The sequence below is a fragment of the Natrix helvetica genome (genome assembly GCF_964273705.1).
Source record: "Natrix helvetica genome assembly, chromosome: 9".
Taxonomy (NCBI): domain Eukaryota; kingdom Metazoa; phylum Chordata; class Lepidosauria; order Squamata; family Natricidae; genus Natrix; species Natrix helvetica.
This window is the reverse complement of record NC_138560.1, coordinates 15,386,639-15,406,380: the sequence shown is the minus strand read 5'-3', so window position 1 is coordinate 15,406,380 and position 19,742 is coordinate 15,386,639. Positions and strand designations below refer to the sequence as shown.

Below are 19,742 nucleotides of genomic sequence, written 5' to 3'. Positions count from 1 at the left end.
GGGGCCTAATTATTAAAGCAGCCCTGTCCAGTTTGCCATCATTTTGAGGTGCTGGACTACAACACCAATCAACCAGAACTTACAGAAAAGTTCCATAAAGGGCGGGAGATTAGAGTTTTAAACTCAGGAATTTGGACCAGAGACAATTGAGTTGAAATCTTAAATGAACTCCATGGTGATTTGAATTTGAAGTCTCTACTGTTAAGATTCACACAGCATACCAACTATTTAAAACTGTAACCATGGCTAGGTTTTCACAGGGTGGGGCTAGTGTCTTCTGACTACTTCATTTAGTTTATGACTTGGTGTTAGCATGAGTATCCCCAAAAAAGGGCTGAATCTGGTAACAAAAATAATAGCGATGGGTGAAGCTTGTCCTTGAGTCATCAAAAGGACAAAAGGACCATAACTTACCCTAACATTTCACAGTATTGTTATGAAGCTTTAAAGGTGGTATAGAGGGATTATCTCTGGGCTTCTAGATTGAAGTTAAAATGCTGTAGAACAGGGCTTCTCAACCACAGCCATTTTAAAACATCTGAATTTCAACTGCTAGAGACCCTCCTTTAAAGCAAAGCATTTTCCTCTCACTTCCCTTTGCCCCCAACTCTTTTCAATTCCCCATTTCCTTCCCAAACATTATTCCATACTGCATATGTACTACTCATTCTTAGTCCTTAAGGGACTCTTATTTTGGGAAAGAGGGATAGTTCTCCTGATTTTTTTTTCACCCAAAGTATTGTGTGAGGGGAGATTGTATGCATTCAGCCACCAGCGCGTAGCAGTTGCTGGACTAGGATAGGGGAAACTTGGGTACAAGTCTATTCTCAGCCACAGAAATTAATTGGGCCAATCACTCACATTCAGCCCAACCTACCTCACATGATTGTTGTTCTGGGGATTATATAAAGGGCATATAAGCTTCCTTGAGCGCAAGAAAAGTCTCCCTTTATTTATTTATCAGCACAAATGCAACACAAATATAACAAAAGCAACATAAAAAATATAGTTTTCTGCCTGGATAGTCTCCTAGAGTGAGCCGAAAGACAGAAAAGGGAAGCAGTGTGTTCCCTCCCATATTTGGGCATACCAGGGGTTGTGACACAATACATACATACATACATACATACATGTATTTGTGTTACAACCCCTGGTATGCCCTGGTTCGATTCCCAGTAAGGGTATGGCTAGCTGATGAGAGCTAAATAGCTTGAAATAGATCTATACTAGTCTCCCTTTATTTATTTATCAGCACAAATCCCACACACACACACACACACACATATATACACACACACACATACATATGTTTGTGTGTGTGTGTGTGTACACATATACATACATATACATATATATAATTTAACTGTGGTATGTTGAACAAACAATAATTAGATTCACATACTCAGCCAACAAAAATCTTACGTAATGGCTTATCCTGACATGTTGAGTAAAGCAGAATTAAGTTCCTGCATAATGTTCATCCCGGTTTTGTAATTCTAATAATCTTGAATCTTGCAAATTTTGAGGTCTGGCTACAGTTGGAAGAAGGGAGACCTCAAGACAAGCTGACTTGAGATAACTGTCCTTACTTGACTGAAAGGTGAAAGTTGGACAGGATATGCGAAATGAACTATACTTGTCCCACCTGGTTGGTTTAGTGCTGTCAAAATGAATGTGCAAAAGCTGATTCATACAGGCAGGAGGGTTTCCTCTGTGTTACCAGTTTTGGTGGTTGAGTGGCTCCCAATGTAAATATATTGTACGTTAACTAATAAAAGAAAAAGGGAAACCTGAATTATTTTCGTACATTTCTCAATTCACAAGAGGAATGAGCAGGGGGGGAAAAAGTTCTTGATTAGATCTACTAAGTTGGAGAGCAAACAGGCACTGCCGCTCAGATCAATTTCTTCAGTGCAATAACAGGGTCTTTCCACTTACAGGAGAGGAGAGAGAAATTCCACACACACATTGCTAATTGCTTGAATTAGGCGCTGCTGGGGGAAGGGGGAAATCATTGCCTGGGGCTGTTATCTCTTTGCTCCTGAGTCTCATGGATCCACTGACCAGCAAAAAAATATGCAAGCAAAAAATATTTCCCCCAAAACAGAAACTCTAAAACAACTCAATACTTCACCAACTGTTAACCAAACACCAAGTAAGCCAGATTTAGCCGGAATGCAAACCACAACCAAGCAAAATGGCTGCCAACAGCATAATGGAAGCTCTGATGATGAGCTAAAAGCGGGCCTGTCACACACATGACCGTTGGGTGTTATCTGTTCCGATTGCAAAGCCAGGTGAGGAAACAGAAGACAAGTCAATCTGTTCTCCATTTTGGCAAAATGTTTGATTGCTTTGTTATCAGATGAGTCAAATGAGAGTGGATGGTCAGAGAAAGGAGGGGGGGGAGAGAGATGGAAACTAACCCCCTGCTGGGACAGGCTATTCAAAGCTGGTTCCTGTAATAAAGTGATTTAATAGATCTAAAGAGGCCAATTCCCTTCTTTCTTCCACAGTTACTTCCTGTGGGTTATCATTCACATATGTAAATGACCAGAAGAGGGTTATCTCTGACCCTCATGCAATTAAAGAAATCCCCCATCTGTGGGGTTGGTTTTTTTTTTTTTTTTTTTTTTAGGACACAGTGCATAGATAAAGAAGCCAGATTTATGTTCTTTTCCTGTGCGGTGAACTGTGAACTCATGTCCAGTTTCCATTTCTGGTCTTCCTACACACCATGCAATGAGCAAACAATTTGGGAAACAACAAAAATAAAATAGCGACATATTAAAATGCATTTGACACAACAGTTTAGAGGTCAAAGCACTTCAATATCATTCTCTTTAGGAATTTATTTGAGCTGGAATTTCTCGATCCCAAAGAGACATAAATGCTCCAACGTAGTGGGTTCCATTCTTCAGTCTGCCAAATATCAAAGGCCATAGTTACAGTAACTTCTGAAATAACTTCTGCTTCCACTCTTTAAGTTACCTCTTAAGTTACCTATTGATCATTTGAAAAGAGATATAAAGTTCCTTTTTGCTATTCATTACTTGCCCCGTTCCTTAACAAAGCTAATTAATTATATGGAGTAGACTTGCATATCTGGGCTCAAAAAAAAATCAGATGATCAATAGGTGGCAGCACAGAGTATGCTCTCCTTTGCTGCCATCTAATGGTCATTTGGATTTTTGCAGCCTAGTTGATAAATTTGTCTCTGAGTTAACAGTCCTTTTTGCAGATCACTATGACTAGGGAACTAATACCATCCAGTAGAATACCATGATTTTAAGTTATAATGCACATAAATAGGTGTTCGAATTATAACATTCTGTCAGAAAACATCTGCATAAAATGATGCTGAGCTTTCAGAATTTTAGACCTACCTGCTTGTCCTGGTTGAGAAAGCTTACACTATGTCATATTTTAGATTTGTTCTGCTCGTGTTGTCATGAATGATGTTACAGCTTTAACTTTTTGTGATTTCGTGTGTATTAGCTTTTAATGAATTTTAATAAAACCAAATAAACATGATTTTATAGGTTTTATTTTCTCCTGGCTTGAGTATTAGTTTTAATGAAAATTAGGTTTAAGTATTATAATCAAAACTATTAATTGCACCTCGGCCTCATTTTCCCCCCATCAGCCTAATGAAATTGGAGGAAGATTAGCAGGACATGCCCTCTAAAGTTCTATATTTCCAATTGTTGAATAGCACTTGAGAAAACTGATATATGTCAACCAAGCTGCCACCACTCAAAGACCAGATTCAAGATAGTAATATTTAAAAAAAAACTCAGAAGAAACAGCTTTTGGTCATTTGCTTTCAACCAAAGCACAAACTGAAAACAGAGCAAGAACCAATATTGCTGAAGTTGTATTATTTCCTTGTGTTGGCTAAGGAAAAAGGAATCACTTTTGATCAATTATATATTTTCTTCTACCAGTACAGGATATCCACAATTACAATTCATAACAGTTTCCAACCATTTCCTTCTGAAGCCTGCCCATGTTAGCGATGTATCAACAGAGTAATGACAATACTATCAATCACCAGTGTGGATTGCCCGAGATTAATTTCTAGTCCAACAAGCTACAGAACGCTTATTCTCAGGACTTTATGGATTTCCCCATCAAAAACAAAGACAATTTCATCCTCTCCAACATCAGCCATTTCTACCTCCTTTTTCAGATGCTTTTTCCTGCATCTTGATATAGAATTAATGCCAAGGGATCTGGAAATCTCTGTAAAGAGATACTTTATTTGTTGGACCAGGTCAAAAAAAAAAGAGTCTGGTGATTTTGGGATGAGGCTTTGCTATAATTTTCATCTTCCCTAGTGCCCTAAGTTGCTTCAAAACAAACTGGTATTAGGAATACTTTGCTCTATTGTTCTAAAGCTGAGAATATCCATGATCAACTATGAAGCTCACTTGGTGATGATGGAGATATGATAACCTCTTATATTTCCTTACAGGATTATTGAAAATATATCATCCTAGAAGTATGGGTTATGAATGTGACATTCAAATGGCACTTTATAGTGAAATACTTTGTTCAACATTGTTTAGATCGGCTGCAATTTTCCAGGAAACCTTAAACACAACATCCTTCAGCCATTTGGGTACTTCCTATCACCTAAAGTAGAGATGTGTAATTTTGTCAACTTGAGGGGGAAATAAAGCAATTCCCTTTGTTTTTAACTGCCTATCCCACAGCACCTGCCACCAAACGCAAAAAAAAACTTTAGATTTTTTTTCATACCTCAAGGGATGCAACTTCTCTTGGCCAATAGTCACAGTTGATTTTTGGCAAATGCTATGAGTCATTTTAATAATGATATGTACAATAATATGCTAAAGGCAGCCTTCCTAAAAGTAAGCAGGTCAGATGTTAAATAGTACCCACGCACACATAGTTCATGATTTTCCCTTCTGTCACACTAAAATTTGGTAGTCCGTTTTGGGGGAGAAACATTCAAAGCTTTTTAAAGACCTTTTGTGGCCCTGGGACCAAAGATTGTGACTCTTCATCTGAACTCCTCTAATCAGCATTCATCAGATGTATCACCTGAGTTCTACCTGTCCTTATAATCATTATGCCACAAATTTGTGAAATGTAAAATACTAGGCACTTAAATAAAAGAATACGTAGCACAGTCCTAAGAAACTCCCCAAGATTTTGAGAGCACAATAGAACACGGTGTCCAGAAACTGTGGCTACAAAAGCAATATCTGGATATTAAAGAATACAGAAACAAGGAAGAGGGTTGATTTAAGAAAAATCAGAATCTACAGCTGGGCCATTCCTTTATTAGGGCCAACAAAAAAGGTACAATAGGATATTATGCTTTTAAGATCTCCAGAATTCTTCCAGGCAATTCTTACAACAACAAAATAGGGAAATGAAAAAGTTTAAAAAAACATTCAATTTGGAGTTTTGCAAATTAAAGTCAATCTTAAAAAGGAAATAGTAGCTTGATTTTAAGGTTTCCTTACCCTCCTGTGCCCCAAACACTCACATTTCAAACAGTTGTATTCATTTTTCTATCATGGGGGGAGGGGATATAGCAAAATCATTACAAAAATATCCAGAATCCTTCAGGGTTTTTTTGTACCAGACTATTATTAGTGCTTGAAATCAGATGCAAAATCAATCCAAAATGTTTTGTTTTGCCTTCCAAGTGATGGGGATGGATTTCAAAGATCTCCCAAAATTCTAAATTTCAGCCACATTCCACGCAACAAACAAGGTGATTAAAACAAAGCCAATGTCCCTCCATGCATCTCTCTCCAAAGAAAACAGGGGAATCAGCATTCCAGGTTTATTTCCTTCAGGCTTTTCCATCAACTCATCTAGGCCTTTACCTGGGGAAATCATTCCCAGAGAAGGAGTGAGGGTCAATAAAATACAGAAATCAGGAGTTGCATCCATTCATTTTGTAGATTTATCCTGTGCCTGGATGTGAATGAAACTTCATGAAAATTCCAAAGAATTATCCAAAGCAGCTGTGGGTGTTAATATGTGTCTGTGTGTTCATATGTATGAATTCTACATGAGTCAACCAACTTAATCTAAGAATTGAAAATAAGTGGTTTGGAGTTTCCATCTCCTTCTCTTGTTACATAATGAATCGACATTATAAAATACAACTCATATGAAAAAAGCCAGCAAATGTGAATCATGAAATACTTTATACACACAAGCTTGCATTCAAAACCCCAGAGCCTTATCAAACCCAAAACTTATCATTTCTGTGCCCCCCCAAAAAGGACAGTCTGCATTTAACCATATGAACTAGCACCACTGCAAATGCACTCCTGTATGCATTCCTCAAAGCAAAGTGCTTTCAACTTAGCAAGGAAAATATGTGTAAGATTACAGCATTGCTATGGATTCCAATCTATTGAGGACAGTGGTTTGCTTCTAAGTCAACATCTATACCTCTTCTGAATAATCTTGCATTATACACACTTCAGTACTGCTCAAGTAAATTAGGACCAGGCAAGGTGTTTCCAAGCAAAGATAATCTTGAAGCTTCTTCCAATTAGCTGTTACAGTGTAATCATTTTCTTGTCTTAAATTTGGCTTTCTTCTGAACAACTGTTTTGTTTCAAAAAGGTTACTCAGGGTCAAATCTTAACATTCGGGTCACCATCTGAATCAGAAGGAGCATGCATACACATTTATTATACATTTTGGACCTTGTACCACTAAATTCAAATCCACCATTACAGAACTGGTGTTGTACCACAGTTTCTTAACCTGTATAAACAAGGTCATCTACAATCAGAACTTCTTTTTGCTTATCTTTCCTATGTAAACAACAAGAGTTTCACGTGGATGATAGCATAATACCATCAAGAATGGCAGGGCCCCAAAGAAAATAAGTACCAGCCAGAAACCGGGGCAGTATTTTATCTGATCTGGTAAGAACAAACATGATTAAAGTGAAGAAAACTGCCTAATGAGGAATGTGGCTATCCCGTCCTTGCAAGGAAATTAATTCAAAAGGTGCTACTTTTCAGATTAATTATTTACCTTCAAGAAGCAGAGGAAGACATGTGGTACAGTTAGAGAAAAAGTAAAACCCACAGCTGTCTGATAGCTCTTAACAGAAATCAGCCAAAATAATAAGCAAGCTTTTGAGTTCACTAGGATTATTCATTAGACTGAATGGGGAGTGGGGGTTTGAAAAACGGGAATGAGAAAATAGGAATGTGAGATTCCTATTGATTTTGAGACTTTTAAAAAAACCAGTTAAGTCACTGTTAAAATGTGGAAAAAAGAGGATAGGCTTACAGTACAGAAATATGGAGACCCACTGTATTCAAAGCTAGCATCATCTGGGAAGGCTCTATTAAGTACCATACTATAAAGATTTGGGCTGCAGCTGGAGCAAGGAAACAATGTCCTCTCCCTTTAGGGGTGAAATAATAAAATGCAGCCATTTTATTGTCAGCCGATATGAACTTTGGGTAAAGAAAACAAAAGTACCTTGTGTTTCAAATTCCACATGAAGGAATTTTGTTAATGTAAATTTCTCTTTCCTCACCTATGGGACATAAATATTTATTTCACTCATTTAATAACATTTACCTATTTCCTCTCCATTGCCCAACTCCTCTGACACTCATGGGCATAGTATATTGTGTGACATTTCTACAAGGATCTAGAAGACTATCTTTGAACAGGAAGTTCTGATACCTTAAAATCATCTTGGTGAAACCAAAAACCTAAGCAGGGAAGGTGCTTGAAACTTGAAATGGATCCTAATCAGCTATGCCTGTCTTCCATGAAATTCCTTTATCCTTAAAAATCATCTGTGAAATTCTCCTCATGGCAACTTCTGGCTTTAAATCCGCAATTTTGTTACACTTCTGTTGTAAAACAAAAAAATCCTGTACCTATTGACACTCAATTTCCTTTGTACAATCCATATGACACCCATTTTGGGTCACGGTTTTCTCTGGAAGTCCTTAATAAAATTATATTAATAATATAACAGCCTTGCAGGTTCTAATTAAAGACCATCTTAGTTTTGGTTAACTATGGTTTTAATTAATCCCTTAGGGCAGCTGTTCTCTGAATTCTCAAAATTTAGAAGATGGTAACACAGTACCAGAGAGTATTCTGCCTGATAATGTTGATTAAGCTTTAACCCACAAAAATGTACTAATGTCTTGTCCCAAGATTCTCGGTACTTGATGTCAAAATTACAAAGCCACCTGAATCTTAGATATGTACAGGGTGCACACACACACATCTGGAAAGCAATTGCTCCCAAATAGTGAAATAGACTACACTGCAATGGCTTCAAGCAACATCTGGAAGCATATCAACCACCTCTTATTAATCAGAGACTGATCATCCTGACATCAGTGGTATGGGAACTGTTATGCCTACTGGATGATTGCAAGCCAAGAAATATGGTACCAGCAAGGCCTTTCTTACTAAAATGTATTATTATAACACTGCACAAAAGCTTTCATGCTTTGTCCTTTCACAAGGGAGGAAAGGATGGCCTTCCAGATGCTGAACTACAATTCCCAGCATTCCCCCATCATGCTGGCTGGGACTCCTGGGAGGCTCAGTCCAGCAACATTTGGAGGACCAGTAGTCCTCTACCCACTTATAGGTCCCATGCTTAGTTACTTTAGGCAGGATGCTGGCAGCTTCACCAATTCTGTTTTGGAGAGCGCATAAGGCAACGCTACATAAACCCAGTTTGTTTGCTTTTATCTTAGTAGATTGTGTGAACACAGCATTTGTTTTTTTAAACCATGATTTGCGACACAGGACGTGGTACAAGCCAACCTAATGCAGTTTGAATTGCCATGCTAAAGCAAACAGCATGCTAGCAAGTTAACAAGCTAAGATATTTGATTATTGTGTATTTAGTTATGACATCTTCCTTCTGTGTTGCCACATGGAACCTTCTTCCTTGTGTCTTTCTAACTCGGGGAAATCAAGGAGAACAAAGCCTTTTCTTCCTATGTTTTTTTTTCCTCTTCGTTTGCCAAAGGAAGATTTTACACTCTGTAGTTCCCTGTGGGGAATTTTTTTGCAACTGCTTCTTCCCTTCCCCATCCCTGCAATCGTGATTAGTGACCACGCCGCGGCTCTTCCGGCCCCTTCCCATTTTGTAAAGGCAAAATCCCAAGTGGGCCATTTGGGGTGGGGTGAAGAGGGTAAATTTAAAAAAAAATGAAATTAAGCCGCTATCGCTTTACAGCAACCTAAGCCTTAAACCCTAAACCATGACGGGAAAGCAAAGGAGAGAGCCCAGGAACTGGTCCTTAACTGCCTTCCAGAGAGGAAAGAAGCCCGGGCAGAGTTGGGGGGAAAAGGTCCACGCATGCACCTGGAAGCCCGAAATCCGCGCAGGCACCAAGCGAGGCTTTTTTTGGCCAAGGAGAAAGCAAGAGCCCTTCCTTCCTATAATCAGCAGAAGGTGCGAAGCGGCAGAGCTCGTGCAAAAAGCCTCTCTCGGCCGCCCTTGCGCTGTTTTTACGCTCTCTGGCCGATCCGCCCCAAGGCGCAATTCCCAAACTTTGCGCCTAAGACGCCCAACTCTTCTCCAGGCTGCGCCCGGCCCCGTAAGGCCCACGCTGGCCGGGTTTCTTTAGGCCCCAAGCGGTCACCCGGAGCTCCTGTGGAGGAAGCGCGCTCCCCTCCACCACCTTCCCGATCCGCTCCTTCCGCCCCTCCCGGATGGATCACCCCCCTCCGCTTACCTGGTGCACGAAAACGTCCACGGGAGACTCGAGGGCGACGCCTTCCTTGGTGGTCATGGAGAGGAAGCCGAAGCCCATCCTCACGTTGAACCATTTACAGATCCCGGCGCCATGCAAGAGCGGTTGGTTGTCCTCGTCCGGCCTGGGCGAATCCCCGCTGGGCTCTTCCTCGGCCGCCTTGGCGCAGCCACCTAGAAGCATACACGCGGTTCATCAGTCGAGGCGAGTCCCGGGAAGGCTGCTCCCCCTGGCTGGCTTTCCTATCGGCCGGCGGGCGAGGTAGGGGCGCCCAGCCACGAGACGCCCTCGGGGTGGGTGAGAGGGGGAGAGAAACCGGCTGGTCTTTCGGTCAGCCCAAAAAACACCTTCGGCCCCGCCATGCCGCGATTGCCCCCGGAGAGGAGCTTGGAATTCCCAGCCCAGGCGAGGCATCCTCGGATCCTCCCTTGGGGTTTTTTTTTTTTTTTTTTTGAGGATAGGGCGCAGGGGGAAAGCCCACCGTCTCTGCGTGGTAGACCCGGGGGGGGGGGAATCCCTAAACAAGATACAATCCCGGGAATGGAGAGGAGGGGGGGAATAGAAATATCAGCAACTCCCTTCGCTGGTCCAAATTCCATAAGGTGGCAACATATTAAATCTATCCAAAATGTATTTGTTGCATTTTCATTCCGAACTTTGCAACATTAGAAAAGAGAGGAAGTGGGGGAAGAGCGAAGCCGGTAGATATTTTTAGGGGATGGAAGGAAGGAAGGAAACCCCATAATGCTCCTGTCCTGGTGCATTTGGAAATTCTCCGAAAAGTTTGGAAAGGCATGTTGAAGAAGGAAGTCGAATGCAAAATGTAGACTGAAGGGGAAAACAATACAAGCCAGAAAGGGCAACCTTGTTCTCCCGAAACCATTTGGAAATCTCTACGTGCGTCTTTTTAAAAAAGAAAAAAAAACCAATCCCTCTCTTTAAAAAAAAAAATCTCCAAGCTGCCAAATACGGCCAAAAAAGTTTTCAAGCTCTTTTATCCCCTTCCTTTCCTAAAAAGAAAAAGCACATGGCAAGCCAAGGAAAGAGGGTATACCGCCCGCCTCTCTCCCCCCAAAAAAGTCACACAAATAAACCATAAAAGTAAGAAAACCGAGATAGCCTTTTAAGGCTAAGTCTTAAGCCTTTTAAACGCGAAAGGGGCAGGTTCAATATTAGAAGAAACCAGAAATAATCTCTGGTGAGGCCAGAATTATTATGGTTATTTTTGTTATCCAAAATAGGATGGACGGAGGTGAAGGAAAAGTGAAAGACGACGAAAGAGAAACGAGGGAGAAAGGCCTACATTTTACAAAGGGGGGGAATTGGATAGGAAAAAATTCACTTAACCTGCAAACTGCTGGTTAGAAACAGACCCCATTCTGCACCCCTGATGGAAATGGTGGACTCTTCGCAGGAGCCGCTTCCCCTCCTCTCTCTCGCCAGCCTGCTTCCCAGAGGGTGTCACCGCAGTTCCCCAGCCCCCAAAAAATAGAGGGAGGGGAGGGGGGAGGAGGACAGGAGGGGGTGGGGGAAGATTCTAAAGAGGAGGGACGGGGGGGTGGAAAAGCCAGCCCAAGGTTTGCTACATCTTCGCGGCAACAATAGCGGGTGGGAGGGCCCGAGGCCTCCTATGGCTTCCCAAATTTTGGACAGAGACAATAGAATTCCCCCAACGCCAAACCTTACCAGATCTCCCCCCCCCCTCACGCCTCCTCTTCCCCTCCTCCCCCAATCCCTGCGCTCTTCTCTCTCTCTCTCTGGAGATCAAAAAATGTAACCTCCTGCCTCCTGGTCCGGCAGGCTGGAGCCGAGGAAGAGGGGGGGGCAATCCTGGTTAGTGTCAAAACTTTAGGGGGGGGAAACCGCACACTAACCCAACATCGCCCCCATCCCCTCAACTTTCGTTTTCACACGTTATCCATCTTGGCTGCCTTGGGAAATGTTGAATGGGAGGTCCCTGGAGCCCCCCGGGCGGTCACGATCGGGGTTCTGTCGGGCTTGGGTTCACGTGGGGGGAGGGAGAGAGAAGCTGGCCGTGCGTAGCGGGTGGGCGCGCGCGCGCGCACACACACACACAAACACACACACTTTTCCCACGTGACGATGGCACCCATCAACTTTGGCCATTCCAAAGGGGGGGTATTTCCCCTCCCCGATTTGGTGAATTGGAGGAGAGGGGCGGGTTTACCTGCCGGGGGGGGAGATAAGGAAGCGCCTTCTTCCTATCCGGACTACTTTCTGCTATTACCAAGAGACGGGGAGCTTCTAATGATTGACACCCAGAGGAACACACGCGCCCATTGCCTTGCCTAGCCCGTTGGGTTAGGATCGAATCAGCTTGATCCTAAACGACCTGTTTCAAAAGAGAGGCCCCTCCCTCTCCTTTCCTTTCTACTTTTAGCAAGTTAAGCCTCTTTTTCCTAGATGAGTGGTCTTGATTGCCGGGCCCGCCATTCTTTTTGGGAATCTCTTCTGGTTGGTTTCGGGAATGGAAGGAAGGAAGAATGGCAGGCTGGTGTCGTCCCCCCCCCCGTCCCCCTCCAATTTCCCTATTATGTCATCCTCCATTATTTCGGGAGAGAAATAAGATCGCGGGTGATTTATTTTTTTTTTAAAATTCCCTATATTTTCTTTAGTAGGTACATTAGAATGATTCCTGATTTATCCCGGTGTATTCCTCAAACTAGGGAAGACAGGCAGAGTAATTTGGGAGTAAGAATGCATTTTATATGTGAATATATGATTGATAGATATTTCAAAGGGCTCATTAATAAGTGCCAAGTAAATTCAGACTGTGGTTGAAAACTTGAAAGTCCTACTTGTCATTTAGGAAAAATAATCTCCCTTTTTAAATTTTTTCTTTGCAAATGGAACGTTCATTTAAAAAAATAGATGAATTCTCTGTACTTTGTGCTATAAAGACGAGGTGTAAATGTGTAAGCAAGACGTATTTTTACTATGAATCTACTTTGCAAAATCTATACAGGAGAAACTGCGAAAGTCGGATATTATGAGATTTAAGGCTGTAATTGGGAAACCAATTCATTATTTTTTCCTAAGCTTTTACTCTCCTCGGGAGAACGTTTTTAAATAATTTAGATCGAGCTAATGAAAGGTCTAAGGTCTTAAGTGAAAACTTTGAAATCGTTAATTACATTGCAATATGCACTCTGAAGCAGTATAATCGCAAATACTCCTGTTTTACAAGGAAGAGGCTCTCTTTATTTATTTTTAAAAAATCAACCGAAATTATAAAATAATACGAAAAGGATATTCGCTGGTATTCACTTCGGTCAGTTAGCTTGAAAAGTTATCGAAAGAAGACACAGTGTTTGCTCTCCCTCCCTCAATAAAGTCCTTGGCGGGGGCTAACCAAGTTTGTTTACGTTCATTACAGATCTTGGCTTTGCAGGGCACAATCCGGTTTTAATCAAATCCTGGGGCGGGAGGAAAGAGGTGGCCCAAGCGATTGGAGCAGACTCCTGGGTTGAGACTCCTTTGCAGGCAGGGGCGCTGGTGGATGGATCCTGATGTCTATATTATCTCGCCGCAGCTCCAGGATTGATGGCTTGGAGTGGGCGGGGCCCGGTGGCTGCTTAAAAGACAATCGGCTAAAATGAGAGGCGATCGGAGCACCAAAAGGCGATGGTCGATGAAAGGGAGGGAGGGGAGGGAAGGGGAAAATCCCCCCCGAAAACGCGTGCCGAGGGACGTGCGGACACGTTCTTGGGGAAGGGGGGGGAATTCACGTCTCTCCCCTAGCATAGCTCTTATCTAAAACGATTTGGTTTCTTGCTACCACCACCCCAAAATTGAGGAAGGGGATTCTGTCTTTAGCCCACCAGAACTGGAGCTACTTGCACTCTCCTGCCCCCTTCCAAACCATGTACATTTGGAGTTACATATTTTGAGCGGAAATGGCCCATTTGATGATCCTGGAGGGGAAAAGAGCCAAAGGTCTAAAGTTCCTTCTTCCTCATCATCTTCCCCGCCTGCCCCCCCCCCCCTAATCTTGACTCTGCCAGCGGAGGGGTTGCAGATGGGGCGGGGAGAGGTCAGGCCTGACTTTGTGAGGGATCTTGTGGTCTGGGGGCAGAAGGAGAAGGAAGGGGAGCTTCCCAGTTCTCCTCCCTCCCCTCAACCCCTCCCCCTCCTTTGGGGGGGGGTTTGGGGGAGATTTCACGGCTGGCCGAGGACAATGGCCGGAGTGACCAGTACGAACTCGGGAGGGCAAATAGCCTCTCCATTTCCGGTGCTCAGTTCAAACTGGACAATAACAGCCAGCTATTTCCCTGAAGCAAGGCTGAAGTCTTTAAAGGGACAGCAGCTTCATCTTGAGAAACTTGCCCATTCACTCTCCATTCTCTTCTCTTTAAATTTTACTCAAATACTGGTAGTGGAACTGGAGGCAAAAATAATTTATCAATATGCATAAATCCCTTTGCATGTTGGATACTTAAAACAAGCCTGGGGAGGGGGTGTTTAAGTGGGCACACAAAGCATCATGCAAAGAGATTGGTGTTTGCCAAAGAAATGAAGGACCATTGACTTGGATGTACTGACTACAAAATAATATAAAACTGTTACAATATTAGTACAGGTGTCCAAAATTTAGCTATTTGCATAAGATAGTTGAGGAAGAGGCACTGAGAGAAAGAATACTCAACATCTATTCCAATCACAGATGGTTTCCAAATCCAGTACAAATATGCAGTTTATATACATCATGGTGCTCAAAAGGACAGAACTTTTGGAAAAGCAAATTGATTAAGGGGTGTGTATGTGGGTAAAGTTTTCATGCATGTGTGTCATTCAGCAAAATAGTACAGTTGCATCTATTTCAGATAACACTCTTTCGTCTCGCTTTCACTATGTTTCTGAAAATGACATGAGGGCATAATTTTTAGAGCTGATTTCTGCAAAAGGCTTTATCAAACAACTGGAAGTTTGGAAGTCGGCTAAAATATATGCTGCTCTCACTTCATTTTTATTCATTAACTAAAAACCTTCCTTTGCTCTCTCTTGCTCACACAACACACATTTCCATTTAGATTTTTTTTCTGAATTTAATGTTATCCGAAACTTGATATGAATAGCTTGCATACATTAAATAATTGGAAAGGACTTTTTTTTAAAAAAGGACCCACATACTTTGCAGTTAGAATTGTGGAAATCTGCAAGATGGGTTGGAAGGAATTTGATCACATGAAAACACACATTAACACAGCCTCTGCATTTAATGAAGCCTGTGAGAGACTTCCTTCTCACATAATATTTTATGGGCAGAGAAACCTATGGACTTTTATTATAACTGCTTACTCAATTTGCTATCTTATTAACAAAGAACCTAATGTGAGATTTTCTTGTAGCTGTTTAAATGTCTGTGTAGGCATCAATGCTATACACTAAATGTTAACTGAACTCAGTGGAACTTCAATCGCAAAGGATGTACATGGAATTGGCCTGCCTAGTGACATTATTAAAGAAAATTTGGGGGGGTTTTTCTATTAGCATTGCACATAAGGAAGATTATATTTAAAATGTCTTGGCCCCTAGCACCATCCTACTTCTGTTCTGAATATAATCCACAAATTATTATCAGTTTCAATAATCATCATATAGACTCTAGAAGTGCTGGTTAGTAGAGGTGCTGGTGAGCTTGATAACAGCTGGACTAAGCTACTCATCTCTACCAATAACTAATGGTTAAAGTTAAAAAAGGGCCCAAGAGGGCCATTGCCCAATGTGGAAGTTTCTGCATTCACAATTTTATTCTGATTTGCTTGGGTTTATTTAATCTTCACTTTTTCTTACTGGGGTTCACTCTGAAAATAGAGACGATGCTGTGGGAATTTAAAGGGAAAGACATTATCTTTGAAAAGCAATTCATAGAATACAAGTGCTGGCAGTTAAGAAAATCAGTGTTAAATGGGATTGATAATGTAATGCACTACTCAAAAATCCCATTTCATTAAATGCGGTCATGAACAATGTAGAGAGAGCCACAGTTTCTACATTTTCTATATATTTTCTGTAGCTTGGCTTGTGTGAGTGTGTATGTGAGAAAACGAACAGTGTTACATTTTGAGTAAGGATGGTGGAAAAAAATAGATGGAGTCACTTGAAATCTCATGCTCTGTCCAAGGTGCTGATCCGCTCGCTCATGTTCTTGTGCTCTCCAGGGTGCTGAAATATACCATGGTTACACACTGTCCAGGGTTCTGAGAGGGGAATTAGAACAATAAAATGAAATCACAACAAAATCTGTTAAGGCTCATTTTTTTCTTTAGTCATGACTTTTGTTTTCAATATTCCTGCATTCACACTAGTAAACTTATTTACCTCTGGAAAATGGAAAGGAATAATCTCAGGCACAATTTCAGCTTTCTGAAATAAACTGAACATGTTCTTTTCGCTGAAAAAGAAAAACAAGAAATCCAAGATAAAACCAGCATGGTTTCACAAACATCTCTCTGATAAACTGAAAGACAAGAAGGACAAGGCCCAAAAATGGAATGAGGGCACATAACAGTGATGGGTTGCAGGCGGTAGGCCCTGGTACGGGCATACTGGAGCCTGCCTGGAGGGCCTACCCACCCGCCCACGCTCCTTACCTGTCCTTTAAAGCCTTCAGCGCTTCTGCGCATGCGCATGGTACGTAAAGCACCTGCACAACGCTCCACCAAGCAGCTGGAGTATTGCGGAGGCTTGCGGAGGCATCGCTGGAAGGTAAGACACATGCGTGCACTGCGCATTTGTGTGCGTGCGCTATGCATGTTCATGTGGAGGATGCCAGGCCCCGTTGCAACCGGGATCCGGAACCCACCACTGGCACATAACTAAGCAGAATATCAGCAGATAGCCTGAATCTGCAAAGATGAAATCAGGAAACAAAGGCCCAGAATGAACAAAGACTTCCAATAAAAGTAAATGATAATTTAAAAAAAAGTCTTTCAACATAAATAACAAGTAAAAAGTGAAGGAAACAGTCCACTAAAGAGAGAACATGGCAAGGAGGTAACAAGCAATAGAAACAAATCAGAGCTGCTTAAGTCATTCTTTAAATCAGTCTTCATGCAAAAAGAAACTATAGTCCAATCTATCAAAAACATAACCGTAAAAGATAGACTAGAAATAAAAATTAAAATAAACAAGAAAATGTCTGATCTTGGCTAATATAAATCACTGGGATCTGACAAATTACACCCCAGACTTCTGAAGGTGCTACCAGATGTTATCTCAGAACCATTATATCTTTCAAAAATCCTGGAGCACCAGGGAACTACCTGAGGATTGGAAAAGACCTGATGTGGTTCCCATCTTCTGGGAGACTGGACAGCCAACTTGTCTGAAATAGTAAAGGGTCTCCTGCTTGAGAAGGGGACTGAATTAGAAGACATCCAAGGTCCCAGCTCTATTCTGAATTGATTATATGCCATCACGTCAGCACTGACTCTCAGCAACCATGAAGATGCATTGATTTTCTTCATGATGATCTGTCCCTAATTTGGTCTTTCAAATCTACCAAAAATGCATCATTGTGAATGGTCCAATCAACCTTGGTCATCCTCTTTTCTTCTCCTCCACATTTAAAAGCATTAGAGGCTTCTTCAAAGAGCTATGTCTTTGCATAATGTGTCCTAAGTACAGTAGAATAATTTGAGGCTGGTCATTTGTGCCTCAAGTAAGAATTCTGGGTTGATTTATTCTATGATCCATTTGTTTGTTCTCTTGGCTGTCCATTGTATTCACAGGAGTCTTCTCCAACACCAAAGCTCCAAAATGATGTTCTTCCTAGCCTTCAAAATCCATTATTCACTTCCATAGAGTGTCACAGTATATTGCTTACACCATTCTGATCTTTGTAGCTATATCCATCATCCATCCATCAGCATGGACGCTGAATATCTTTCCCAAGCCTTTTGTGGATGGTCTATCAAGTAATAGTCAAACATTTATTTGTTTAGAAGAATTGCAGCTGATTTTTCAATGGAGTAATCCTCAAAATGGCTCACAACAGATTGCAATGCTAAATAAAAGTTGAGTTCACATATTGTGCTAAACCATTATGTGTTTTGGTTGGCTAATGGCTTCTTGAAACAGATGATCGCAGCTGCGGTGGTTTATAAGCAAACCATGGCTTAACAAGATTATAAACCTAGCTATAGGTGTTTTCTGAATCTTTAGCCACAAAGTGTTACATTTCAGCTCTTCAAAGCCATGGTATTTCTGGTAGAGGGCATGAAACAATTGATGAATGGCTCCTTCTTGCGTGACAATCTTCCTAGGTAGATATAGACTTTGCTCCCTGGTCTTCCAGTGCATTTTCACACAGAGATTCTGCCTGATCTTGATCATCCTTTTCCCAAATCAATGTCATTTTGCAAGGGCAAATTCACTCTCTGGTTTTCCTGGTGTAATCACTGACAAGTATGATAATTAATGACAATTGTAATGAAAAGTTCTCATGTGTGATGTGTAGCCTTGTTCCTCAAGAACCCAGGCAAAACTCCAGGACTTGGAGTGGCCAGCAGGTCATTTGTGACTTCTGACCTAGGCTCAGTGTGAACTGGCAACCTAGAGGTGAAATTCTCCATCTCTCATTAGCAGGCAACTGACACTCACTTTTCCCAACTAATTCTGTACTTCTTTCATGGATTTGGGCCCTGGAACTAAATGCCTCCTTGTGCAAAATCATTTTTAAAATGTCTGGGTAAAAAATAGAGTTAATTCAATGTGATATTTATTAGATTTTCCTGTATAGCTTTTCCTGCATAACTGGAAAATGTATAGATAAATGCTGGAGAGATGCAAATTAAACCTGCTCTCGTATTGTAGGTAAGTGGAAGAGTGTTGGAGAGAAATCTTACTTCCCTTTTTCTAGATTAAGCCTGCAGGATTTAATCTGGTTGCAAGGTCACCAAAGTGGCCTTCTAACTGATAATACAAGATGAGTCCCTTTTTAAAATCTTACTGGTGATCCTGTACTGCAGAAAATCCCCACAAAACTGAATGCAAGAAGAGGCTTTTTAAAACCCATAAGAGATATTCCTGATCAATACAGCATTCATAGCCAAGTGAAGATTATTAGCTGCTTAATGGTGAGATGGGAGGTGGGTTTCACATAATTTTACCACCGGTTCGCCACACACAGAAACTATGAACGTGTGTGTGCGCTCACGCTTGCTTCATGAGCGTGTTTGCCTTCCGCGCATGCACTTTGCTCATGCGCACAGCTTAGAAAATGTGGCTAAATAGGACGGCATAGAACCGCACGGGGTGGGCTGGCCTACTTGCAGGTTGCCACTACTGGTCCGAACCGGCTAAATACCACCACTGGATGCATAGAAATTTAATACATAAATAAGCACTAATATTTCTTCATACAGAACTCTGGCCATACTTAGAATTTGGTGCAAATAGAGCTACTAAACTCAGATTGTAACAATTCTTTTTAAAGTGTGACATGCAGCCAATGGCTGACCTCCTAAAAACATAAATTACCTAATCTCATTCTACATTGTCCAACATGTTGAATAAATGAGGGGAGGGGAACAAAGAGAAGAAATTTACCCTGAGTTCCAACTTCAGGAAGATCTGATACCGATTTTTAAGAGCTGAAAAACTCCACTTTGATTTTTGAAATGCTGCTCTGCAACTAGATACCTAAAGCAGAAGCTATCAGACTTTGGAAACTTTCTTAGTCCAGCCCACCAGTGAGAACAGTGGATTAGAATTGGGGAAAACCAGATTTGGGTTTCTATTAAAATATAAAGCATTCTAGGGAACTTTGCAACAGACAGTAAACTGCGGTTACACATTTCATTCAGACAACTCACACAACATGCCTTAATCAAATAAGCCATGATATAGTTTTGCATAAGTTTTGTAGGGTGAAGGTTGAGCCTCTTACTTGAGGTTTTTTTAAAAAAAAAATTCCAAAGTTTGTCTTTGGGCCAGTCATGTGGTGCTTTTTAACTGTATATT

At 41.4% G+C, this 19,742-nt stretch overlaps 1 protein-coding gene and 1 long non-coding RNA gene across 4 annotated transcripts in view; both read right to left on the bottom strand.

The window, feature by feature from the left end:
* LIN28A (lin-28 homolog A) overlaps positions 1-11,788 on the bottom strand; it is a 41,941-nt gene extending 30,153 nt beyond the window's left edge. The window contains exons 1-2 of one of the 3 annotated variants that reach the window (XM_081962007.1): positions 11,630-11,788; positions 9,738-9,928 (exon numbers count right to left, since the gene is read on the bottom strand). In XM_081962007.1, the coding sequence (XP_081818133.1) occupies positions 9,738-9,928; positions 11,630-11,645 (207 nt within the window). In that variant the 5' untranslated portion in view covers positions 11,646-11,788. Of the gene's footprint in view, positions 1-9,737; positions 9,929-10,493; positions 10,567-11,102; positions 11,290-11,629 lie in introns of those variants that run through there. The other 2 variants (XM_081962006.1, XM_081962005.1) reach the window with 2 other exon arrangements.
* A 2,692-nt stretch (positions 11,789-14,480) lies between these two features.
* The window catches only part of LOC309396685, a 55,539-nt gene continuing 50,277 nt past the window's right edge, over positions 14,481-19,742 (bottom strand). The window contains exon 3 of the long non-coding RNA XR_014176148.1: positions 14,481-15,976. This is a non-coding gene — a long non-coding RNA (uncharacterized lncRNA). The remainder of the gene's footprint in view (positions 15,977-19,742) is intronic.